Source organism: Gymnoscopelus braueri (genome assembly GCF_963280865.1).
Source record: "Gymnoscopelus braueri genome assembly, chromosome: 17".
Lineage (NCBI taxonomy): Eukaryota > Metazoa > Chordata > Actinopteri > Myctophiformes > Myctophidae > Gymnoscopelus > Gymnoscopelus braueri.
The window spans coordinates 26026823-26052936 of record NC_137617.1 but is presented as its reverse complement, the minus strand read 5'-3'; the positions used below and the strand labels follow the sequence as shown (position 1 = coordinate 26052936).

At 40.0% G+C, this 26114-nt stretch overlaps 2 protein-coding genes across 2 annotated transcripts; one reads left to right on the top strand and one right to left on the bottom strand.

The window, feature by feature from the left end:
- Window positions 1-589: 589 nt before the first annotated feature.
- Window positions 590-7797, top strand: LOC308105539 (carbonic anhydrase 4-like). The gene is made up of 9 exons (XM_080456339.1): window positions 590-640; window positions 1345-1417; window positions 2209-2235; window positions 3184-3354; window positions 4192-4340; window positions 5434-5529; window positions 5617-5695; window positions 5799-5962; window positions 6394-7797. Exons 2-9 carry the CDS (start codon window positions 1345-1347, stop codon window positions 6571-6573), a joined length of 939 nt encoding a protein of 312 aa, XP_080312465.1. The 5' UTR covers window positions 590-640; the 3' UTR covers window positions 6574-7797.
- A 2442-nt stretch (window positions 7798-10239) lies between these two features.
- mmp25b (matrix metallopeptidase 25b) lies at window positions 10240-25214 on the bottom strand. The gene is made up of 11 exons (XM_080456324.1): window positions 25091-25214; window positions 24856-24968; window positions 22976-23108; window positions 22013-22154; window positions 21079-21383; window positions 20534-20713; window positions 18461-18524; window positions 17907-17989; window positions 16969-17121; window positions 13456-13749; window positions 10240-13187 (listed from the first exon to the last, which is right to left on the bottom strand). The coding sequence occupies exons 2-11, from the start codon at window positions 24958-24960 to the stop codon at window positions 12934-12936; spliced, it is 1713 nt and encodes a 570-aa protein (XP_080312450.1). The 5' UTR covers window positions 24961-24968; window positions 25091-25214; the 3' UTR covers window positions 10240-12933.
- Window positions 25215-26114: the final 900 nt, after the last annotated feature.

Sequence of the window (26114 nt, the reverse complement as noted above, 5' to 3'; positions counted from 1 at the left end):
CCCAGTCGGATTTGATTTTATGCAGTCCTGGATCATTCTTTGGTGAGATAAGATTGTAAAAAGATGACCAGTTAAAGGGATTTTAATGGTATATTAACATATTTTTCTGGGAACCCACAGCTTTATCTGATAATTGGTCAAATTAAATATTTAATTGTGAGGATTTGCCTGACTGACTTCTGAGATACAATATAGATGGGGTCAGGTTAACTTATTTTTTTTTAACATGTTTACATTGGTCATTTTAATACAATGACCAGGTTTTGACAAAACAAACTCATGTTCTCTCACAAAACATACAGTAGTAGGCTATATATCTCACATATAGACAATCTGTAATTATCCAATTATGTGACTTAACAACTAGGTTAATTTAGACAGCTACACTCAGCTGGTTAAAACATTCCAAACAGATACCCCCCCCCCCCTCCAGATATACCCCCCCCCCCCCCCCCCCTAAGAGTATGACTACATGAAAAACTTGTTTGCTTATCTGTTTTTCTTTTTACCTGAAGAAATACTTAGAATAGGGGTGGAAAGGTAAAGAGGCGGGCTCAAGCTCTCTGCTGAACTTATATAAAAGAGAGGAGCTGATGCTTCCCCAGGGAGAACTTAAGGTGACAACAGGTGCTTTGTGAAGGTAAGAAACGTTTTTTTTTTGTCGTTTTTTTTAATTGGCGTTAAATAAAAAATGTGCTATTAGCCTAATATAGCTGCACCATAGCTACATTTTTGACAATTTGATCAAAAACGGTGACTGCATGCCCAAATACTTAGAGCATTAGCCTAATGGTCAATATCTAGGATAACTTTGGGGGGAAGCCACGCTGTTCTTGTAAATTGATTGATTGATTGAATGATTGAATACAGTTTGCAAAAAAAGGTACAGATTTATACAAAAGGATGCTTTTTTTTTAGCTATTTTCTTTACTTTAGTGGAGTATTTCCAATGTTCAATACTTTTACTTCTACTCCATACATCGGAAAGGAAAATATTGTACTTTTACTCCACTACAATTATTTGAAAACATTAGTTACTTTTTAGATTTAGATTTGTATTACTAAACAGACATTAACCACTTATGGTCCTTATTTCTGCTATTTGAAAGCTCACAATGTGTCTGTATTTTCAAAAGATTTGTATACATTTGAAAACTTGTGAAATGGGACATTCTGCATAATGAGTACTTTCTACTTTTGGTACTTTAAGTACATTTTGATACCATATACATACCATATACATTGCTGCAGTATTGATACTTTTACTTAAGTGAGTAGCCAACTTTTTCCACCACCGGTGAATTGCAGCCTGTCACTGACCGCTCTCTGTCCGTTCCTGTGTAGATGAAGTGTCTCCTTGTGTTGGTTGCTTGCGCTCTGTTTCCTACCTGGGCTGCAGGGGATGATGGCTCAGTCAGTAAGTCTTTGCTTTTGTCATTTACATTTGTTATTTTTCTTTTATATAGTAATGATTTAGTTTCCCTCATGCGCATGGCCGATTAGGCTGCAGTGCTGTAAAGTAACTAAGTACATTTACTCAAGTAGTACTTATATAAGTACAATTTTTAGTCATTTTTACTGTAGCCTACTGGAGGATGTCCAGTGGTGTAAAGCAACTAAGTAGGCTACATTTACTCAAGCTACTGTAGGCCTACTTAAGTACAATTCTGAGGTATTTTTTTTACTTTACTGGAGGATTTCCAATTTCCAGGACTTTTAGGCTACTTCTAGGCTACTCCACTACACCCCAGAGAAAAATATTGTACTATTACTCCATTACAATTATGAAAACTTTAGTTGCTATAGTTTCTTTGTGGATTTTGATTATTATTAGGAAACATACAGGAACAACTTCATTTTTATACCAATACTTTTGTACTTTTATTCGAGTAAATTTTAAATTCCGGACTTTTACTTATAACAGAGCATTTCTACATTGCAGTTTTGATACTTTTATTTACTTAAGTAAAACATTTGAGTACTTTTTCCACCACTGACGTAGGCTATAGTATAGACCAATTATTTGTTTACCAACATTGAGACTGGATGCACAGGTGATTGTTTCATGCAATAAATTCTCAACCTGTTGTTAACCCCCTCTTGTGTGTTGGCTAGTGAGGCGCGTCCTAGCGAGACCTGCGAGTGTGACGTTGTCTGTTATAGGCTTTTTATAATGAGATTTTTTGTTGTTGTTATTTTCTCCCGCAGATTGGTGTTACCATCTTGCAGAATGCAGTAAGTCCAAATTTGCGCATAATTTTCCTCTAAATAGCCTACCTATATATACACTGTCTGCAGATCAGTGGTTCTCAAACTTTAGGCTATATCTAGCTCCGACGGAACCTCTCCCTCCGCTGAGAGCTATATAGCGGAGGGAGAGGTTCCGTAGGGGCTAGGCTGCCTATATCAAGGAAGGAGGACCCCAAACTGGGGTCTTACACTCATCAATGATCATCCCCATATGCCAGTATTTTTGCTCTTGTATTTTATATATATATATATATATATATATATATATATATATATATATATATATATATATATATATATATATATATATATATATATATATATATATATATATATATATATTGTATATATTGTGTGTATATATATATATATATATATATTGTATATATATATATATATATATATATATATATATATATTGTATATTTATGTATATCAAACATATACAAAAAAAATATCAAGATTTGTTTTATAGCCGATCTACAAGCTCAACGTGTTTGCATCGTGGCACATTGTGAGCGTTTAGATCCACTATGTTCACATAGCCGATGTATAGGGTTAAATTGGTTAAACTGATGTTGATGCTGTATAGGCCTATCAATTAATTTTACCATGGGGACCCCCAGGAACCCACTCAAGGACCCCCTGGGGATCCCCAGTCAGACCACACTTTGAGAACCACAACTGTAGATAATCCTGATATATTTTTGACCACTTATAACCCCAGCATCCGTATTGCGGTGAAAGCTTTCGCTGAAAATAGCAGATCGACAATTGACATCCATTCAGGGAAAGCTTTCCCCACGATAACAGAAAACAGAAAAGACACTAGCATAGAGCCGTGAGGGACTCCGTTCAACCATATGGGGTTTAACTGGTTAATCCCGCTATGCTGCTTGACTAATTGAAACTCTTGTGCTTGCGCTCTTTCAGACTATACGACTTGGCCGACCATTGCTAAGGAGCATTGCAATGGTTCCAGGCAGTCTCCCATTGACATCGTCTCGGCATCGGCCACCGGCGACTCCAATCTGGGAGCCTTCACCTTCACCAATTATGCCATCAACTCGTCAATGACAAACGCCTCCAACACCGGCAAAACAAGTGAGCGGCAGCTTTAGAGACCTTTTCGTTGCTGTCAAGCAACCTCTTATCTCCATATTTGAATGTGTGTTTTTTTGGTAAATTAACGCCCTACTTGATCATACTACACAGCGTCACACAAAAGCATTAAAAGCAGCAGATCTACAAACTCGAAATGTGCGTTTTGAGCTTGTCAATCTGCTACTTTTGCTATTTTTGAATTTGAATCCAGAAAAGTAACAGTTTTGGACATGATGAGGTTTCCACCCGACAGAGATGTTTTTGATCAGTTACTTATGTTTTTTTATTTTTATAATAGCAAAGTAACTGAAGCTGTCAAATAACCGTATTAGAGTAAAAAGTACAATATTTACCTCTGAGATGTGGAGTAAAGTAAAAAATACCTCAACATTTTACTTATGTACAGTACTTTAATGACTGTGTAATGACCATAGAGAGCCTATGGTCATTGGGCTAAATTGTTTATTGTTGGAGAACACACATGCTTACTCTCCTGTATTTCCCTTACTTACTTTTCATTTGAGGATTACATAATGGGTCAGAGGATATTTAGGGATGGATCTGGTCCCCTCCCCTAAGTGTCTTCAATCTATTCTGTACACATACAGTACCTGCCAATTACCTTCCTCTTGTGTGCTTTGAATGTTGTCTGTTCAACAGAATGGAATGATACTGTACAAGATGTTAATACATTTCCTGTCCTCCCCCCCACCCCCCAACACACACACACACACACACACACACACACACACACACACACGCGCACACGCACACGCACACGCACACACACACACACACACACACACACACACACACACACACACACACACACACCAGTCAAAGTAGGACTTACTAGCGGGGTCAGTATTTCAGGAGGTGGTCTACCTGATGCCTATGACAGCCTGCAGTTCCACTTGCATTGGGGCAACGGCTCTACAATGGGCGGCTCAGAGCACACTGTGGACGGCAAGCGCTACCCCATGGAGGTGTGTACATTTTACTCATATATTTGGCAAATTGCAAAGTTAAAATTAATGCATACTATTTTTTATTTTTTATTTTGTACAAATTTTGATATTTATGTCAAATCATATTTATGTATTGTGGTGTCCAGGTAGCTCAGTCGGTAGAGCACTTGCCTTTGAACTACAAGTTTCTGGCTTTGATCCCGGGCACTATACCAACTCATTATAATGTGAATAGCACGGCCTGGGTGACTAAAGGTCAAGACATGCGCCTTCCGATGTCTGAAAAAAAAACCTGCTTTTTCGGACGGGCTTTTGAACTAGTTCGGAGAGTAGTTAAATCTCCTCCCTTTCCGAAAACCTCGGAAGGAGCATGTATTGTGCTTAAAGGAGAATTTTGGACTAAAGTTTTCTTACCTTTTCTATGACGTTATGATATCTTAGGATGAATGGTACAGTAGAAAAATTTCATAACTCCACCCCTGAGCCGCCACAGCTTAAAAGGTGCGTGGATAGGCCTTAGGTTAGATCACATATTTTAATAGCTTTTTTTAAATTTATTTTTGATGAGATCTGACGTTCATAGTGACAGAACACTATGCAACCAAAAAAAAAAAAAAAAAAAAAAAACAAGTCTCGCTAGACGAGATTGAAATCTCGAGATTTCAATCTCGTTTAGCGAGACTTCTGTTTTTTTTTTTTTTTTTTTTTTTTTGGGGACAGTGTTTTGTCACTATGAACGTCAGATCTAAAAAAAAAAAAAAAAGAAAAAAGCTATTAAAATATGTGATCTAACCTAAGGCCTATCCGCGCACCTTTTAAGCTGTGGCGGCTCAGGGGTGGAGTTATGAAATGTTTCTACTGTACCATTCATCCTAAGATATCATAACGTCATAGAAAAGGTAAGAAAACTTTAGTCCAAAATTCTCCTTTAAGTCGTCCGGTAAGTACAGGGAGCTGATGGTAGGTGTTCCGCTCCGGTGGCTCCACCTCAGCGATCCATCTCCCAGTGCTCTAGTGCATTGTAAAGCGAATGGACTCGTCCTTGTTCTTGGCAGATAAGCACAATAAACCACTCTGACCTTACTTATTTCTTAATTTCCCTCCCTCTTAGTTGCACATTGTAAATGCCAAGGCCTCATACAATGGGGATACAACACAAGCTGTCCAGGACTCAACAGGGCTTGCTGCTCTTGGGTTCTTCATCGAGGTAAAGAAGGGGATTCACATTAACATCAGATGTTAAAAAACGTGACCTGACACATGTGGTAATACAGTGTTTACTGCGCTTTTACAGGCAATGACAGGTGACGAAACTGCTTCACCTGCAAGCTGGAAAACCTTGACCAACTCCTTGTCCAGCATCACAAAGAAAGGTAAGCATTTGTTTTTCATCATTTCCCTTCAAATGTGACCTTTGAATGAATTCAATGAAGGATTAGCTGCAGTTCCTTTACCAGTCAGTGCATCTGTCTACAGACGATACGGTAGCAGTTGCTGGTGGCATTTCCCTGGATGATCTGTTAAGTGGAGTGGATCGCACCAAGTACTACCGCTACCTCGGCTCATTGACGACACCCTCATGTAATGAAGCTGTGGTTTGGACTGTGTTCAAGGAACCAATCAAAGTCAGCAAAGATCTGGTGAGTTTGATTTTACATGAATGCAACCGTTTTGAAATCATGACATAATGTTACAGCTCTGATAGGAGGTTCTGTAGTTCATAATGGGTCCTAATGGGACCCATCTTTGGGATGCAGACCCATTTTTATGGGTCACGAGTAAATATCCCTTTTTTCGTGTCCTAATTTGTTTATCTATTTATTTATTCAATGTTTATTTCAAAAGATCTTAAAAAAAAACATAAAAAAAAAACAGAAATGAAAAGAAAAGAAAATTCTTTTTTTTTTTATCTTAAAAACTTTTAAGAAGTAGTGAAAATAGCAGATTCATAATGCGACGCGTTGTGATCTTATAGATTGGCTATTTTCACTAGTTTGGCTACCAGGGAGATAGCTAATTTCTCTTTTGGGTCTCGGGCTAAGTAGTTGATGAACTGGTGTCTTCTCTGCAGATTGACCTCTTCAGCACCATGCTGCATGTTGGCAACGACACCTCAGAGCTGATGACCAACGTCTTCAGAGGCATTCAGGCGGCCCAGCCAGTGACAACCCAGGTCACAACAAGTGGATCATCCAAAACGTGTTTCTCTCTAGGCCTCATGGCTCTTTGCCTACTGATCAGGGGTGCTTAGAGCTATAGGCGCTAACCTCATCCTTTTAAAATCAACTGCCACCTGTGACATTGTTGTTGAACACCAATACCGGTGGAGGAAAACAGTTGTCTGTGTTTAAGTTATTGCTACTATTTGCATACCCATCTCCCTTCTTTTTTCCACGTCACCTGCTGACTTGTCCTCTAGAGCTTTGTACGACCCCCCCCCCCCACGCAACTGTACGATGCTCTTCTATGCATCACTGACCAGTGCTTCCTCTCAGCTTGAACCAGTGTGACCATTCTCATCTGACCTCAGGTGTTTTTGACCACAGAACTGGCACTTACTGAATGTTCTTTGTCTGACACCATTCTCTGTAAACTCTAGCAATAGCAGGAATTTATAGATGGATATGACTGTCTCCAATAACGATGACCTCACATATTATATGTTTGAGTAAAGTGAACACTGCCATTAAAATGTATTTTATAAAATAACTTAATTATACATTTTTCAAATGTGACTTGGATTGCAGCTTCCACAATCAGCTCGGGGGGTGGATTGAGATGCATTCTGGTCACAAGTTGGTCAAATGTAAATGGATGCGATTTTTTTCTTTACTTAATAAAGCAGTCGGATATCTGGATATTATGCCAAAATACTGGGTTTAGGCTGCTAGTCTGAGCATAAAATTAGATCACACTAGTCTGAACATAGCCTTAGATCACACACCTTGCTAGTTGTTATGTTTAGTCACACAGTAACTGAACAGCACGCACAAAGTAACATTAACGGATGTACCTCACAGGACCACTCCAGTGTAGAATAAGCATGGAAAGTGTATAGTTGAGCCTACAGGTTACAGTGTATTCCATCCATTCCTTGCAGAGCTTTGATTTTGTCCACATTGATTTGAAGCAGAATACTGTGGACAAACACACACCCATAATGTAATCCAGGTGATAATGAAGATCTCAGCTTGTACAACTGTGCTGTTGGTGTAATGAAGGACTGTGATGAAGGACTGATGTTACTCAAATGCCAATGGACACCACCATTTATGACAATATTTTATGCTCTTTTTCCCCTGTTACCTTCTTGTACTATGAAAACGTGCAGCAGTGGTGAGAGCATTTAATTTAAAAAAACATTGTATTTATTTTTTTCATTTGTAAATGTTTCAAAACTACAGAAGTAGATTTTTTTGTAGGATTGTATTCATAGATATGTTGAATAAAATATATTAAAATCAATGATATAGAACTCTGTGCCCAGTCAAATTCTTTGCTTTGATTTCCATTTGTGCCCTATACTAACATCACATTTAATACATGTTGTTGCACTTTTCCATGTGGAATTGAGCCAGACACTTGATATGGGCTTGTCAGAGGTTAGCCAAGTGTTCCCAAAACATTTGTTCAACAAATAGGAAATAAAAGCCTGTTGTGTGTGTGTGTCAAAAGCAGGTGGATTCTATTTCAAAGAATTGAAATGTATATCCTGCACATTGTTTATTCCAAAATAGTGGTATTCTGCCTAGTTTGGCTGATGGTGGGCTGGTTCCATTCTTGGCTTTGCCATTGTTCATTTACTATAGTTTCATTGTTAAGTGATTTCTATCAGCATGCTTGCAGCCCTCGTGTTGTTCCATGGGAAGGTATTGGTACGTGAGTGAATGGGACAAGCTTGCCAAGTGTTTCAAGTGTCCAACAATAGAAGAAGTGAATAAACATTACTATTCAAACATCTGCATCCATGATTAATAAAGGGACACTGATGCTCTTTGAAAAGCATTTAAGGGATAAAACCCTCATGGCATGAATTCATTGGACAGTTATTAATAGGTGCTCCAATGTAAAAGTAAAAATGACTGAGGTGGTGCCAACAGTGTTAATATTGAAAAAAATATATGCAGTGTTTTTTCACTCTGTCTGTGTGGGAAGATGGCAAATTAGAGGTACTCTTATTTAGATGCACAGTAGGCTACAGTACACCAGGATGATCACCTCAGCCACTTTTGATAGAGAGATGTTTCTAGTTCTAACTGTCTCAGTTACAGCTTTACTCGATTCCACAATTTACCAGTTTCCCAATTCAAACTGATATTACATAAAACTAGACTTGTCTTGTATGCAGCTTTGAGTTGTGGCTAGGATAAAGAGCCTTCCTTAAAATCTATGTGAAATCCTAGTGCTGTACCATCCTGTATTTGAAGTCATCTGCTTAAGTTCTCTTTGATTTTCAGAGAGTACATTTCAGAGAGTCTGCAACAAAATGCATGGTATTTACTAGGTCTCCAAATATAAATCCCTTTACATTTACACTCTTAAAGGCGAACAAATTGAGCTGGTCACATCTTATAAATACCTCTGCATTTGGCTAGATGCCAAACTCTCATTTAAAGTTCATGTGGAGAACCTAATCAAAAAATTAAGAGGTCAAATTGGCTTCCTTTACAGAAACAGGTCCTGTTTTTCTTTTACCAGCAGAAAGACTATTGTTCAATCTGTAATAATGTCTGTATTTGATTATGGGGATACACTGCATATGCATGCTTCACTCTCCACACTGAAGCCTCTGGATGCAGCCTACCACAGTGCTTTGCGTTTTATTACTGGTGATGATTGTCTCACCCATCACTGTATTTTATATGATAAGGTGGGCTGGCCATCTCTCGCAGTTCGTAGAGAGCAACATTGTATGTTATTTATTTATAAGGCCTTGTGTGGTAAACTTCCTTTATACCTCAACCTCACTTTTGGAACCAAAGGTTACTGGTCACTCAACACGTTCACAAACACACATTAGATATACCAGTCCACGTAAGAGCAGTGAACATGGAAAAACTGCATTCATGTATTATGCTCCGCACAAATGGAACAAACTTCAGGACTCTCTGAAACTGGTGCGATTGGTCTCAATAGAGACATTCAGGGTGCTTCTTGAGGACACACTACATAGTGACTGCACCTGTTTCATGTAACACTGTTTATTTGCATCTGATTTTAAATCTCTGTGTTGTTATCCATGTCCTCACTGTATTGTCTGATTCACCGCCTTTTGCGATTATTTTAATGTGGTTTTATGCTTCTGCTTTTCTTTTTTGCTTTATTGTCAAAGTTGTGACATTGTAATGTGATTCAAATGTTTGTTATCAGGGCGTCCTTGAAAAAGAGAGCTTGCTCTCAATGGGTTTCCCTGAATAAATAAAGGAAAAAGAAAGAAAAGAAAGAGTCTCAGTAAAGACGTTAAGGCAACCACAGTGACAACCTTGTCTACCTGGTTCATCATGTTCAGTAATATGCATAGGCAGACAATGACGGCAAACTCTGGTAATGATGTTGCACAGATGAAGGGATGGTTCAAATAGGGGCGGATATGGATCAACAGAAAGGTTGCGATCACAAGGGACTGATAACCATCACTTGAGAATGAACAACATGTGCAGTACACTGAACAGGTTTGTCACGAGCATATACTGTAAGGCCAAGTAGCGAAGTAGAAACTCTTCATTCTTCAGAAGTTGAAATGTCAAGTAGCCTACGGTAGTGCAGTAGGACGTTACAGTATGACGTTTACAATATGATGTTTGACATTCTTCAGAGGTTGAAATGGCCGTGGAGTGGTGTCAGGGACAAGATTAAAAAAGTAGACAAGGACCAGGATAAGACACATTGTAAATATTTAGACATTTTAATTGCTCTCTCACCCAAGACATTTGAGACCAGTTATTTTTTCTATATTTTATACCAATCACCTGATTGCTGTTTATTTAATTCAAGACAGCTGTAAACCCTGAATGTTTGAGAATACATGAATTTGTAATACAATTAAAGAGTGTAATGAATACTGTAATGCAAAACAAAAACAACAAAGTAATTGAAATAATATACAGAGGAATATCCAGGATGAAAGTTTTTTCATCATTTTTATTACACTTATGGTGTAAAAAGTGTTCTGGAATACTGTATGTGTGGACTGTGCTTTGTGGGGTTTCATTGAACCACAAAATCTAAATATTCCTTTCTGTAATTATGCACAGTAAAATGCAGTTAACCACGTGAACCCTATAACATCCCTATTCTGGGGGTGAACAAATAGTGGATCTACTATGAGCTCACAACACATAAACAGCACACTGTGTTGTGAGCTTGAGTTGTTCATTTAACTCTGTGAAAAGTGTAAAAAAGCACCTGGTTGTGGGGCGACCCAGTGGCTCAACTGGTAAGAGTGCATACCACATAAGCAAAGCTATAGTCCTTCCTGCAGATGGCCCCGGGTCCAAATGACATGCAGCTCTTTGCTGCATGTCATTACTTCAGTCTCTCTCCTGCCTTTCCTATCTCTCTCTCACTATCAAAAATAAAGTGGAAAGGCTGAAAAAAATATCTCAAGAAATAAAAAGACCTGGACATAAGGTTAAACATTTTTTACACTTACAGAAACAAATTAACATTCCGGAAATGTAAAACGTTCTCACGGACCATTCCCATGTCAATGTTTGTGTGTCATTTTTGTGTAACACAGTTTGAAGGAGTCTGAGTGTAGTTGAAATCGTTACCGTGGGGATGTCATTTGCTGAACGACAAACAGCGAGTGCAGTCAGTGTAGCTTGAACTTGCTTCCAGTTCACTGGTACACCAGTGGTTCTCAAAATGGGGTCCATGAGGGGGTTAAGCACTTTAACCCTATATACTGTACATCGACTAAAAAAACAACAACTCTGAAAACGTGAATATTTTTGAATATTTTTGAAACATTTTAACAACACAACTCTTGTACGGGGGTCATACATTTTCAGATGGGGTCTGCGGCCAAATACATATTACTTTGGGGCCCTTTAAATGAAAAAGTTTGAGAACCAACTGAGGTACACAAAACAAAGTAAATGTGCATGTACTGTATGCGTATTAATTGTATGAACTTACTGTGTGTGTGTGTGTGTGTGTGTGTGTGTGTGTGTGTGTGTGTGTGTGTGTGTGTGTGTGTGTGTGTGTGTGTGTGTGTGTGTGTGTGACAGACATGTAATGTAACATGTATTTCATGTATATTAATGTCAATTCAATATCTGACCTACACAGTAAAATCCTCAGTGCTCATTTAATTTAAACTATTTGCATTTATGAGAGTGTACAAATAAACTTCAACTTTCTTGTCACATCACAGCTTCACAGTTGTAAAACGGTATGTGGAATACTTTTTTTGTACAAGCTCCCAATGTTTTGCAGTTTCAAGAGACAAGAGTTGTGAAGAATATAACTGGTTAAAGAATTGAGAAAGAACCAAAAAAGGAAAACAAAACAAAACAAACCTTACTTAACGAGAATGGAAGACAGCAGGGAATGCACCTAACATGACAACAATTAAAACATTAATGCAATAATTCCATAAATCAATCATCAGTTAATGCACTAATTTTGACAGCCCTAATTGAAACTCTCTCGGAGTTGAATTAACACTGAGGAATTTTCAGTGTACAGTATGGTGTAATTCGGTGGTAAAAGGACCCACAGGCTCAACACACCTATATAACCTGATTTATACTTAACAGGTTTTTCAGATTTATATCTAACATATTTATTGATTTATTCAGTGTGCACTGAAAATAGCCAAACCATAAGCTAGCGTGTCGTACTTCTACATCTGCTATTTTCGGTACGCGACACCCGCATGCAACTAAGTATAAAGCAGGCTTAAGTTGCCTTTGTTTAAATCTGTGAAGGGGATGGGATTCTGCCCTAAATCCTATATGTTCATTTTGTGCTTAAACATAAGGCTGTCTTGAAAGTTGTCATTATGGGGGGAGTTATGAGTGCAATGTTTCAGGGTTGAATTTCAATACATCATCCTGTACACTACTGTATGTCATTAAATGCTTATTCCGCAAAGGAGAAATTCAATTCTACAGTCTGTTGGGAATAGGAAGCTGTTTACTGTATTTCAATAGGGTGATCAGGTTTTTTGAGCAGGGCAATTCATGGTGCAGTTGTAGGCTGTTTAACAGCAGCCAGAACCAACACCACCCTCTAGTGGAATAAGGAGAACCCTACACAACTCTCTCTCGCACGCACGCACGCACGCAGCCACGCAGCCACGCACGCACGCAGCCACGCACGCACGCACGCACGCACGCACGCACGCACGCACGCACGCACGCACACACACACACACACACACACACACACAGACACACACACACACACACACACACACACACACACACACACACACACACACACACTATTAATCAAATTCAATGAAACTTAGTAAGAAAGATAAGTAGGTTGTCCCGAATAAATTATTAACTTCCGGGTGTCAAAGGTCAAGGTCAAAATCAAGGTAAATGTCAAATATCTCAGGCACGGCGAGACGAAGAACAACAGTCCAGGAGGCTTTTTGCTATTCTCCAATGAACTCCTTAAATGCCCATAGAGCTGACAAGAGGAGCAGCCAACTGCTGTTGACAAATGAAGAGGATCCTGTGATGCCACAGCTACAGTCTTTGGATTTGGGTTTATCTGGAACACTGGGAGAGGCAGGCGCTGGACACCTGAGCCAATCCACAGCCGTGGATTTAGGAGTGACATTATCTTCGCCCATTTCACCTCCTTTCAGCACCAAATAGTAGTTGTCCTTAAAGACATGGGTCTCTCCTGAAGAACAAAAGCAGGGTTAACGTCATCATAACAGTGAAATGCAGACAGCAATTATCCAAATAAACCCTATTTTATACTTTCTAGCATTTTCAAAAATAGTGGATCTACAAGCTCACAATGCGCCGCATATATGGCATATGTTTGCCTATAATGACATGCCCAAAATAGGGACGCCAGGTTGAAAGTGATTTATAAAATGTCATGGTCTTATGGGTCTCATAATTCATTCAAGGAAACAGGGGACTAGAGATAGATGTCCTCTCACCGGTACCCCAGCTGATGATGTCATCCAGGTCAGAGGGAACTCCCTTCCAGCGGGAGACATCTCGGGGGTAGTCTGATTCAGGCTGCTTGGTCAAACGCTGGCTCTTGTGGCTCTCGTCAAACCGCCAGTACTCCCCTCCACTGAACAAGTAGGTATGGCCATTGTGGGCCCAGATGAAGGCAGCCTCAACCTTGTCCACTTGCTTCCCGCGCTTAGTCTTCATGCCCCAGTCACTCAGGGACCTCGGGTAGCCTTCTAGGGCCTGGGTGTCTTTGAACACCCAGTACTGAGAACCTGGACAGAGCAGAGAAAAGGACAGGTTGTAACCCTTATGCCTTCAGGGTTGTATAAATGTTTATGTACTGTACTGTACTGTATCGTAGGTGTGCAGGGAGCAGATTAGGTTGGGGAATGTGGTAATAGTGGGGTTAGTAGTGTTTGGTCTGTCGTTTAAAAAAATATTGTAGGTTGACTATGCTTAGATGCCTAATTTAGACGTTTTTTTTAATTATTATGTGTTTTTATTGATGTCTCTATGAGAGCTGCTGTAACACCTTAATTTCCCCTCTGGGATGAATAAAGTACCTACCTATAGGTAGGTAGGTAGGTATATCTACCTATGGTTTGAACTTCTCCTTGTACTTGGATTTTATTTTTTATTTTTTAGGATACACCAATGAGCTGAACAGGTAGGATGAAATCCATTTAGTGGATATGGGAGTTGTGGTATTTATATTTAGTTTTTTTTAAATTATTGGATACTTGGTGGCGGGCTTTAGATGGACAGCACTGGGTATATATAGGGTCACAGGTGCAGTAATTAGGGAAGGTACAGGTAGCGGAGGGCACAAACAGTTCTTACCAGAGACAGAGCCAAGAACAGACAATCAACAGATAAACAGCTACAGAAAGAATTACGACTGGTATGTTAATTTATAGGTCAACTGCACTTCAATAAATACAACCAAACGGCAATATCGACTGGACATCCATTTGTTCTGTTTTTGTGTCTACTCTGCGAAGGATCACTTCCTTACCCAAGCTGCAAGCAACTTAGATGCTATAATGCTATCTGCATCTAAGTTGCAATACCCTCCACTGACAGCCCTTTCATGAAACAGAAAAGCCCTTTCTGATTGTATTGAACGACGATAAATTCTCTCCAATATTACACCTGTACGTCTTTTGTCTTTGTCTCTGTCAAGTCTTTGTTTCATAAAGATCCACCGTAGACATGTTATGACCTACTTTCTGTCAATAAATTCCGTGCAGTAATTATTTTCAAGTGTGTTCGAGTTTGGAAGCGCTCATTGGAAATCACCCAACAGTCCTGCATGCCATCTGTTTCAAAATTGCACATGAGCAGGACGTTTGCGTTATTGAAAACAGTGTATTTTTATGAATAAAAAATTTGAGAGAGACAAAGAGGATAACCCAAGCTTATATACAGTACATACAGGTGCAATATTGGAGAGTTTAAAGTCGTTTAATACACTCAGATAGGACTTTCTTGTTTCATGAATGGGCTGTACATGGAGGGTATTGCAACTTAGATGCAGTATGCAGATAGCATTTATAGCATTTAAGTTGCTACCCTTACCCTACCTGTGTAGTGTGTAGTAAATGCAGTGACGGCTCCAGAGAATTCTGGCAGGGGGGGCTATGTGGGGGCTGACTTTTTTCCAGCGGGGGCTTGACGCATGCACGCGCGCGCAGCACGCGTGCATGCGTCCCGTTTGCGCGCGCGCGATTTTTTTGCGGTTTCGGGTCGATAAATGTGCGGGTTCGGGCGGGTTTTGGTACTAGAGATCATTTATCATCATGATCCATCATTTGGTAACATAGAAGTCAGTCAATTATTTTTCACATATTTATATATATTTTATTTATTTATTCCATAAATATTTTTCTTAAAAATTGGGTTTGTGGCAGGGGGTGCTTAGGGGGGGGCTAGGCCTTCGCCAGGGGGTGCTTGTGCCCCCCCAGAACCCCCCCTGGCGCCGTCCCTGAGTAAATGGACATGACAATGGAAATAATATTATCTAATTATCTAAAGTTAAAAATAACTAGTGACTGGTAACCAGTCATAAGTTGAATTTTACTGCCAAAGATATTTAATTCTGGTTATTTGCTGACATTTTGGTATTGGTGGAGTCTAATACACAAGTTTTATATTTTTATTATATTCCAGTTTGAGGAATCAATTCTAAAGACCAGCTGAATGAAAAAAAAAAAATCCGTGGTCATAATGGAGTTTTTTATTTTTTTGGTCAAAAGTCCTTCAAAGTTATTCATTACTTCCTGTCAAACAAAAACGTAATGTGTGATTAGATCAGCAAGCCCCTATGAATAATCATGATTTCATTCACCTCTGTGTTTCCCATAACTCATGTTCCTCCACATGCAGATGATTATCATTATGGAGACACTAATGGGCTGCTTCTTTGTTCAGAATCTAATTCTAATAATTCATTACAAACATTCCTGTTTTAAACTAACAGTACACTAACATATATATTCTGAACACATTTGAGGTGAAACATTCTGTAACCTAAACATGCTTCGGCACTGCCTCTCTCTGTTTCTTTGTAGATCATCATCATAAACGATGATGTAAATTTAACTAATGTGAAACTAACACTTTTGTAAACGAATCTGCTCTCCCGGTTTGAGTAACACAATGTAGAACATTGTTTAACCTTGATTTGACCTTGTTTTATTGTGGTTTCTTATCTATGAAACTAGTTGTTGTGCACGTAGCATAGAGGCATGTGCTTGAAACCACACGGCAGTAGATTAACGGTTGAACTCAACCTATCAGCCATAACTTTGCGGAATATGTCCCACCAACATTTCAGTGTTTGTACCTCTATGAGTGAGTGACAAATAAACCCCTCTTGATTCTGATTCTTTATCAAATTGTCTTAATTTTCTTGGAAAACGTGTTTATGGCATGTACAATTTGTCCTTGAATACTCTTATTACTCCCTCCCTTACTGATGTATGATTATATAAATATGCGTGTCTGTCTTACAATAAAGCAGAGCAATCTGAGAACTGACTGTGTCACAAATCACTTTGTTCCCTGGCACAACGCATGTTTGCATGCTGCTAGGACTTTCAACTGACTTCATCAATCAATTCACACGTCACTACTGAGTACTGAGCAATGTAGATCATAGAAAATTAAAATCATTTCACAATACTGTGAAAATGGAAATCATATGCTGTTTTTAGGTAGCATTCATGCCAAATTGATATCCTTCTTTCTCTTTCCTCTATTATGTCTCCCTTCTATTTCCCCCTCTAATAGAAGTGAAAGAATTAAGGTCCTCTGGCTTTTAGACCCCTGATCTGATGCAATAAGTATGATTCAATCCTGATCATAGCAACTTCCTGTATCAAACACTTTGTCACAAAATTAAATCAAAGGCCTAAGAAATAATATGTGTGATGAATTATGTGTACATTGTTAGAGACCACTTCCAAATGTAAATGAATCATCTTCCTCACCAATAAAGAAGATGATACAACTGTCACTCTTCCTCTCGTAGACAGCGTCAATCCTGTTGGTATCTGGTGGGAGGCCCATCCAGAAGTTTTTAATCAGAGCTGGATTGTTTGAGACCAAAGAGCCGTCTCGCTGGGTCCTCCAAAAGTACACACCTGGATAGGAAAAAGGGAAGTGAATGACTGAATGACATATCTCCGCTGTGAATCTGTTTTTTAGCATTAATGGTATATTGAGAAATAATACCCATGATTTAATTGCTGGGATGCTCCAATAACTTTTTTTGTTTTTCAAGGTATAACAATGTGCCTGTTAACCATTCATGCTGAGTGCTGATACAGTCACTGTTGATTGTTAGACCATTATGTACCCTTGCATTGAGGATAAGGCGATTGTGAAATAAATACACATGTATGAAAAGGACAAAAAAAAAGAATGTTTTTTCATAGAAGATAAATTATTCATCTCCAAACACACTCAGAGAGAGAGCCTCTGTCATGACAGCATGTCCATCTGCTCTGGCTTGTTACATCTTGCATGCGTTTGAACCATCTACCTGTGTCCCTGAGGAACCCCAGCCATCCGCCCAGCCTTCCGCCATCCGCCAGATGGCGGATGGCGGATGGCAACTTCCTGCTACACTTGCACTGCTACATTACCACTTTTTACTGTATTTGACGTACCCTTAAAAAAGAAGACCATCTACCTGTGTCCCTGAGGAACCTCAGCCATCCGCCCAGCCTTCCCAACTTCCTGCTACTGTACACTTGCAATTAATACTTTTTACTGTATTTGACGTACCCGTAAAAAAGAAGACCATCTACAGTACCTGTGTGCCTGAGGAACCTCAGCCATCCGCCCAGCCATCCGCCAGATGGCGGATGGCAACTTCCTGCTACTGTACACATGCAATTACCACTTTTTACTGTATTTGACGTACCCTTAAAAAAGAAGACTTCTCCCCTGACATTGGCAACCGCGTCAAAACCTCCCTCACAGCGATCCAAGAGCGAGGGGTCAGACCTACGACACAAAAATAACTGGTTAGTTGGATGACTTGTGCAATTGTTTGTTGTTTCTTTTTCATGGTGTGGCTCTGTAGGGGGCAAGCCATCTATAAATGGGTCAGAGAGAGAGAGAGAGAGAGAGATAGACAGAGAGAGAGAGAGAGAGAGAGAGAGAGAGAGAGAGAGAGAGAGAGAGAGAGAGAGAGAGAGAGAGAGAGAGAGAGAGAGAGAGAGAGAGAGAATGGCCAGTAGGCCAAGGAAGTACCAAACAAATTTATAATTTACAATTTAGGCATTTAGCAGACGCTCTTAATCCAGAGCGATTTACAATAAGCAAGGACAATAAAATAAAATTCCAATAAAGAAATCACTGTAAAATCATTGTAATTGAAGGTTTATTCCTTCTTAGGATGTTTCCAATCTATCAATGACTGACTATATGTTCCCAATGTAGCTTTCAGAGCTGTGTATCTTGAGCTCAACTCACAGTGGGGGATCCGGATCCGGATCCGGATCACCGGTTGGATATGTAGGCCTGCCGTCCTTCACACCTAGAGCGCAGCAGTGAGGAAAAGGTTAACTGTAAACGGCAGTTAGTTGTAAACCGTTGTGATACTTGAGAACTATGCGAAACCTGCTCGGAGGATATGAAAGACAGGATACTCATCATCATACTGTATGTCTTAAGATATGGAAGGAAATTGCCATGTGCACTTGTTGCACACATGCTCTGTGTGATTGCATACATGTGTGCTGTGTCTTAAATGCCAGGACATGTGACAGCATGTGACAGCACTTCTGCACTTTGTAGAACTTCTGCACTTTCCAGGTCCATTATTGTGAAATGGCTTCTGCATAATTAATACTGTACATTGTCGCAGTTGATAGGAGAATTCACCTTATGAACAGTGTCAGTACGTTGATGGGCATGGTTACTTGATTGCCGTTAGTGAGTGGCCTGATTAAAGCAGAAGATCTACAGCTGCTCAGGTTGGAATTCAGAAAGAATACATACTATCACACTGTGTGTGTAAAGAAGGAAACAACAACTTTAATGGGAACATGAAACCACAAGTTCCGGATGACTAATGAGATGTTCGGAAGATTTCCGCTTAAATTTTTCCTGTGAAGTATTTAGTGAACCTATTCTACCAAAAATAATGAACTCTTTTAAAAGGTCCATAAGTTTGCAGTTGGAAAGTATGGCCTATCGCCTGGGCTGGTCCAGGGACGCCATCGCAGTATGTGGGATCCATGCCAACAGACCTCGGCCCAAAGGTAATCACACTTACAAAAACATCTGTATTGATACATGTACTGACCAGCTAAATCTAATCTACGTTCACTCCTGCAGGTTGCTGTTTATACCAAGAGATGAATCTTAATTGTATTAGTTTCACTGATAATGCATAATGAGCCTTTTGGGTGTGACAACAGTTATATACTAGTGCCGCTAAATTGTAGAAGTGGTTGAAGTGGTCTAACACAGTGGTTCTCAAAGTGGGGTCCTTGAGGGGGTTCCAGGGGGTCCCCAGCAAAATGTGTTAATAGCTTCACAATCGTTTTAACCACTTTATCCATTTATATGTTGGCTATTGAAAAATAAGAGATATACAAGCTCACAGCACGTCACTTTGTGCCACACTGCGAGCTTGTACATCTGCTATTTTTGAAAGTATTACGATTTTTTTAACGCAAATCTTCTCTTCTTGGGGTCCCTGGCACAAAATCTTTTTTGGTCCGCTGCCAAATACATATCAATTTGGGGGTCCTTGACGTGAAAAGGTTTGAGAACCACTGGCCTAACAACCTGCAAAGCTCCCACTTGGAATGGTTTCCCTGGAGGGAGCAGGGCATTGTGAAGTTCTATTTTCAGGCCAAATACAAACATTTACCCGCCAGTGGATTTTACTCACCAAACGGGAAATCTACCCACATTTGGTACTTGACCTGGTCGCCAAGTGCCAAATACATACAGTGGACTGGTATAACTGAGTGAGACCAAGGTTGACAGAGGGCTACGATATGGTTAAGTCTGCCAAGTCAAAACTATAAATGCAATGTTTTTCATGTGTTGACATACTCTGTGAAGTATGTTAGTAAGTTAACATACTGACTAGACCAGCGGTTCTCAAAGTGGGTTCCGGGGACCACCAGCGATCCTTGAAGGGGTTTCAAGGGGCCCCAGCAAAATTATCGTTTATATAGAATTAGCGTCCAAATCACATCGCAATGCGTTGGGAGCTTGTAGATCGACTATTTAAAAGAAATCTTGAATAAAATATGTGAAAAATGTGGAGTACTTTTTTAAACATATTACAACACAAATCTTGTATGGGGGTCCCTGGCACAAAATATTTTCGTATGGGTGTCCGCAGTCGAGTACATATTATTTTGGGGGTCCTCGACAAAGTTTGAGAACCACTGGATTAGACAAACATAAGTAAAGAAACACCCTACAGTACACAGCTCTGATGTGAACGATTTGATTTGATGACCGGGAATGCACACACAGCTTGCACACTGGGACAAGCCCCGGGCAGTTCAGCAGGACACTAACCATAGAGCTGCTGGATGGCGAGCACGTCATCCAGGGGCAGACGGTAGTTGGGAATGTTTCCCACCGGCCCCTGGTAGTAGGGCCTCATGATGGAGGGATCGGTGGAGGAGTGAGACAGGCCTAGGGCATGGCCAAACTCGTGCACTGCGACTGTGAACAGGTCTGTGCCGTCTCTGTCTCCTGAAGGCGTGAAATGGAATAATGTTAGTCGTCTTGTGTAGTCAATTTATCTGGATTTACTGTGATTCAATACACTGAGTTATTAATCTCTATTTATATACTTTTAATAGCTGTTATCCCTAATACCTTGTCAGATGCATTGTCAAAACACTGTATCTTTCCGTCTGTCCTCATACCCACCTGTTCACCAAACTATTCATGTATCCATGCATCCATTGATTCATCCATCTATATGTCCTATTATTCATTCATCCTTCCATCCATTTACCCAGCCATTCATTAATTCATTCATCCTTTAATTAATTAATTCATCATCCATCCATCCGTTCATCCATCCACCCACCATGACTTCAATGACCCTGTACCTTCATAGCTCCAGATCTCATCGTCGTCAAAGTGTGTGTCGCCTGCTACTTCGTCTCTGCCGGGAAAGAATGCATGGGCCAGCGTGCCGCCTCGTCCGTCAAAAGGGTATCCGTCCTCATGCAGCGAACGGATAAAAGACACTCTGATGTCCCCTCCAGGGGTTGACCGTCCCCTGTCGCTCTGAAGCCGTTGGAAGTGCAGGGGGGCTGCGTCACTCCAGGCTTTGAAGGCGAGAGTCAGGAGAGAGTCCACCAACTCAGGTCTCAGTGAGGCTGAGAGGGAGGGTGAGGGGTATTTGTGGACACTACATACGAGAGTGTATTAATGATCCGGAGATTTTGTTAGAACTGATGATACAGTATAGTGTCGTACCAAATCATTAAAATAGATATTGTTTTTAGGATTAGAAACCAGGAATTCATTTTGAATACATTTGTTTTGTCAGGAAATGTTCTTGTGAATTAATACATCTAAGAACTAAATAATAGAGTTTGCAAAAGATTTCATTTTGTCCAAGGACATTCTATAATAACCACATGAAACTTGGCGTCGCGATGCAACGTAGATCGGCTGATTTAGCTATTTATCGTCTGACAAAGTATATTGGCTTCGGGCTTAAGTCGTTAAATAAACTGAATGGCATTAAACTAATGGCATTCTAAAAAGTTCACCATGTTTGGTTTTCATTTTGTCAGAAGAAAAGATTAATGCTTCCTCTACTGAATTTATTTTAAAAACATTGTTTTTGTCACAATGCCCTTTGTTGTTCCATTTACTGTACCCACAGAATAAGTAAATACTGGGTTGAGAATGAATAAAAATGTTTTTATGAGAGCATCAGTAATAAACAGTAATAAGAGCTATGAGAAACTGTGAGATTCATAACGGTGTAAGCAGGGATGTACTTCTAGTGTAGTCAGACAGAAAACACACCTCCATGTGAGGTCTTTCTTATCCCACTGAACGCCTGCCAGGGCATATCGTTTCCTCCTCCTCCTCTTCCTCATTTCCTCGCCCCCGATGATGTCTGGCAGAGAGCACCGGGGCGTAGACATGAGCTTCAGTGTGTCATCGTCTGTAAGGGGACAATTTTATTTGAGCCTTTCATGTAGAACAGTAAGTTGTAACTAAGCATGAACACGCTGGAATTCAAAGAACCTGTTCTTAGCAACTATCATAGCCTCATCATAGCAACTATGTTTTTGCGGTTCTCCACTGGTACTTAGTTAGGTTAGTTTAGGCACCTCTAATGGTTCTATGTAACACCAAAAGAGGTTCTCCTACTGTATGATTACGAGCCAAATAACCACTTTTAGTGCTATGCTATATAGCACCATTTTTGTTTAGTGTGAGAGGTAAAAAGCACATTCAGCCAGTAGTTCACACATGGAAAACTCAAGAGTAAATACTTGAAGGCACTATTCCCAATTCCCAAATAAAAATATTTGCCTTAATACCACATACACATAAGGGTTCCCAAACCTTTCAGGCTGTAAACCCCCTAAATAATCATATTTGAACTGGGGACCCCCCACCTTGGAATTGTATATCACATTTAACAGATAAATATTGTGAAAATAGCCGAACTACAAGCTCGGATCGGATAGATCGGCAATATTTTCGCAATATTTTCCTCTTTCTTACGTAATATTTGACAATTTGGACAATTTGGTATTAAAAAGGTCTTCTAAGTCATTCAATTGTAACTTTAAAAATGGGCAGATACCTTGTATATACTACAGTACATACTGTATGTTGGTTTGTTTACTCTTGAGTGACAAAACAATGTTGCACATTAAGCTAATCATCTGACCCCCCAAAATAATTTGAGGACCCCCCAGTTTGGGAACCACTGACATACACCATAGTTACAGACCCAAGATTTGTGATCTTTACCAAGCTCTCCAGTTTCCCTGATTCCGCCGAATCTCTGCATGTCACGGACAGCCTTCTTAATTCCCTCCATGGTCTGCAGTCTATTTGAGCGTGGGTCAGGAGGAGGGAGGTAGCCATACCTGCTCAACCAATCCTGGATGAACAAGGAGGTCAGTGGATAAACTGTGAGACACAACTCATCACAAAAATAAGTTATAGTGTGTCTCAAACATTACTGGGGTCGGCGGACCCCCGATAAGAGAAGATTTGTGTTGATGTTGGTGAGAATTTGTCACTATCTTTCAAAGATTAACAAAGACAATCTAAAATAGCAGATCTACAAGCTTCAAGTGTAAAATAGGGTAAACGTGGTTAAACTGGTTTTGATGCTATATTAACCAATTTAGCTGGGGACCCCCTGGAACACCCCTCAAGAATCCCTGGGGGTCCCTAGACCCCACTTTGAGAACCACTGTTACCGCTGTTGTACCTCCTTCCTCTTTCTGGCATTTAGTGCAGGAAATTGTGGTTTAACCCCATGTCCTATGGCACTTCATCATATTTCTCAGAAACAAAAAAATCTAAAAGTGTATTTAGAATAACAGACACAATGCAGTCCTTCTTCTTCTTTTTTACTTTTCTTTTTTACAATTGTGTTTGATACTGAGACCAATGAATGCTTTTGGACAAGAAACACTGGCTTCCTCAGAGCACAGATTAGAGAAATGTCCAGGGGGTGGCGAGGGGTCGGGGGTTAGTGTTTCCGGTGCAGTTTTTTTTCCCTTGTCTGTTCACGTCTGTTCATTCACAAGCCTGATGATTATCGCAGGGTAGTAGCCATACGTAGTAGTTATTTCTCAGCCTACTACCGCTGGTGGCCTTGTGGCTATGGAGCCACTTGCCATGTGGCAGCATCCCTTCACTTTCAGGGGATTTAAGCAAGTATGGAGTAGGCTACAGAGCATAAAATAAGAATATTACAGATCATCTTCAGATTGACACAGAGCTTCACAGAAAATAGGATCTCACGTCAGCCTCCCCCCCCCAATCAATATTTTATGACTCATCCTTGTTGAGTGTCTTACCAGAGGAAAGCTCCATGAAAATATGCATATTACAATCGCCTGCTCTTAGGCCTTTCATATTTAAAACATTAATGGTATCAATGATATTTATTTGCATGTGAACTAAATTGATACATTTCACATCGTTGTATTTTTTTCAGTGAAGTGTACATCTCTCCAAAACAAAAAAGAATCAGTTGCAATAGTTTTTCTTGAAACATTAAGACTTCCTCCCCACCCTTGTATCTTAAGTTCAGAGGATAGGCGTTGGCTCATTGCATTGCAACAGTTTTTGTGGTAAAAAAAGAAAACACTGAGATTTGTGGTATCTCCAATAAAGTCATTAAATCATGACTCATCATGACAATTTGCTGACAGCAATTTGTATAAAATGCCAGTGCAATTTAACTTTAATTCAAGATTTGTTGACAATCTATGTAAGAGTTTGAATCACCTGTCACTTATGAAAATTGTAAATGAGGTAAGATTGTAAATATGTTATTATGGCATGGCGTGGCATATATTAAATTACCTCTTTGACATTGCCTGTAGTAGACAGTGTAGTAACTCATCTGTTTTTAACTTACTGTTTTACTTCAGAGCCCTCAGTGTTTTTTTTAATGAAGATGAAGTTCTGATGATAAATTCTGATTCGCACCAGACACAATATGCTAAGATGCATCACTTTAACACTTTGCATTATTCAATCAATAGGCAGAATTAACTTTTCTTGACCCCACAACTTAGACAGCGACCCAAATCTAGCATCAAGTTTAATAAGACTGACAATTAAGTCTGGGTGGCCAGTATGATATAGTCAATTAGTAGGCTACTTACTAATCTTCTTGTGTATTGCTGGTCGGGCCGCTCGGGCGTTGGTGATGCATTTCCACACCAAGCAACTGCGATCAGAGTAATCCAGGGCAGGAAAACGAACTCCATTCCAATTACTGCAAAGTGGAACCATTAACAGGGTTTTAGAACTTACATCATGTCTGATTAACACACGCTGCATCCCATCATAGTCCAACATTCTCCCAAATCCTTGATGTTGAAATAAATCACAACCTACCGTGTTCTCCTTCCCTTCCCCCGCGGACCTTATGCTCTCATGAGACTAGGCAGGGCAGATCGATCAGCCTCTCTCTCTCTCTCTCTGTGTGTGTGTGTGTGTGTGTGTGTGTGTGTGTGTGTGTGTCTCTCTCTCTCTCTCTCTCTCTCTCTCTCTCTCTCTGTCTATGAGGAATCTCTCCCCCCCCCCCCTCTCTCTCTCTCTCTCTCTCTCTCTCTCTCTCTCTCTCTCTCTCTCTCTCTCTCTCTCTCTCTCTCTCTCTCTCTGATCTTCTCGGAAAGGAGAAGTAGGATATTTTTGGTCTTTACACACTTGCTATTCAGCTGCAGGCTAGCTGCTCTTTCTTGCAGTTATAGCCAATTTGTTGATGTTTGCAAGAAGAATTGAGCAAAGTGAGAGATCAAGGACTAAGGAGATGGAGCAGGGGCCCTGCATAGGAAGAGGAACCCAGAGAGGAAGGGACCCATGAGCATGGTGGTAGAAAACAAGAAATGACAAAGTCATAATATACCCGCTTGCGGCAGGCTTTTTGTGCCCCAATCTGCAGCACAAAATGTAAAAGTTGTCATTAAAATAAAATCTCAGCCATTCGAATGCAACAAAAATAACTCCACAGAGGTTCATTGGTTGGCTACCAATATAATGTGTGCGTGTGTGTGTGTGTGTGTGTGTGTGTGTGTGTGTGTGTGTGTGTGTGTGTGTGTGTGTGTGTGTGTGTGTGTGTGTGTGTGTGTGTGTGTGTGTGTGTGTGGTGTGTACAATATCAATGATAGTGAAAATAATTGATCTACAATCTCAGAGATCTGCTATTTTCACCAGCTGATATAGTTACTTCATAATGTAGCCTACCCTTAGCCAAGTCAAAACTACAGTGTTTCACTTAGAAATGTATGAACAACAAAAATGAAGAGACACACACACACACACACCCAGGAGGACTGGTTGATAGTGTTGTATGCATTGTTCCTGGACAAAAGACCGGTGGTGACCAGTTAGTATTCATTTATGTATGAAAGAAATAAAA

What these genes read in the sequence shown, in the direction of transcription:
- LOC308105539 (XM_080456339.1), top strand. Translation starts at nt 1,345, where the DNA reads ATGAAGTGTCTCCTTGTGTTGGTTGCTTGCGCTCTGTTTCCTACCTGG. An exon ending in CTCCAACACCGGCAAAACAA is followed by an intron (nt 3,355 to 4,191) that starts GTGAGCGGCAGC and finishes CACACACACCAG; the next exon opens with TCAAAGTAGGACTTACTAGC. An exon ending in GTCCAGCATCACAAAGAAAG is followed by an intron (nt 5,696 to 5,798) that starts GTAAGCATTTGT and finishes ATCTGTCTACAG; the next exon opens with ACGATACGGTAGCAGTTGCT.
- mmp25b (XM_080456324.1), bottom strand. Translation starts at nt 24,960, where the DNA reads ATGGAGTTCGTTTTCCTGCCCTGGATTACTCTGATCGCAGTTGCTTGG. An exon ending in TGAGATCTGGAGCTATGAAG is followed by an intron (nt 20,714 to 21,078) that starts GTACAGGGTCAT and finishes TCACGCCTTCAG; the next exon opens with GAGACAGAGACGGCACAGAC. An exon ending in AGAAGTCTTCTTTTTTAAGG is followed by an intron (nt 17,122 to 17,906) that starts GTACGTCAAATA and finishes TTTCCTATCCAG; the next exon opens with GTGTGTACTTTTGGAGGACC.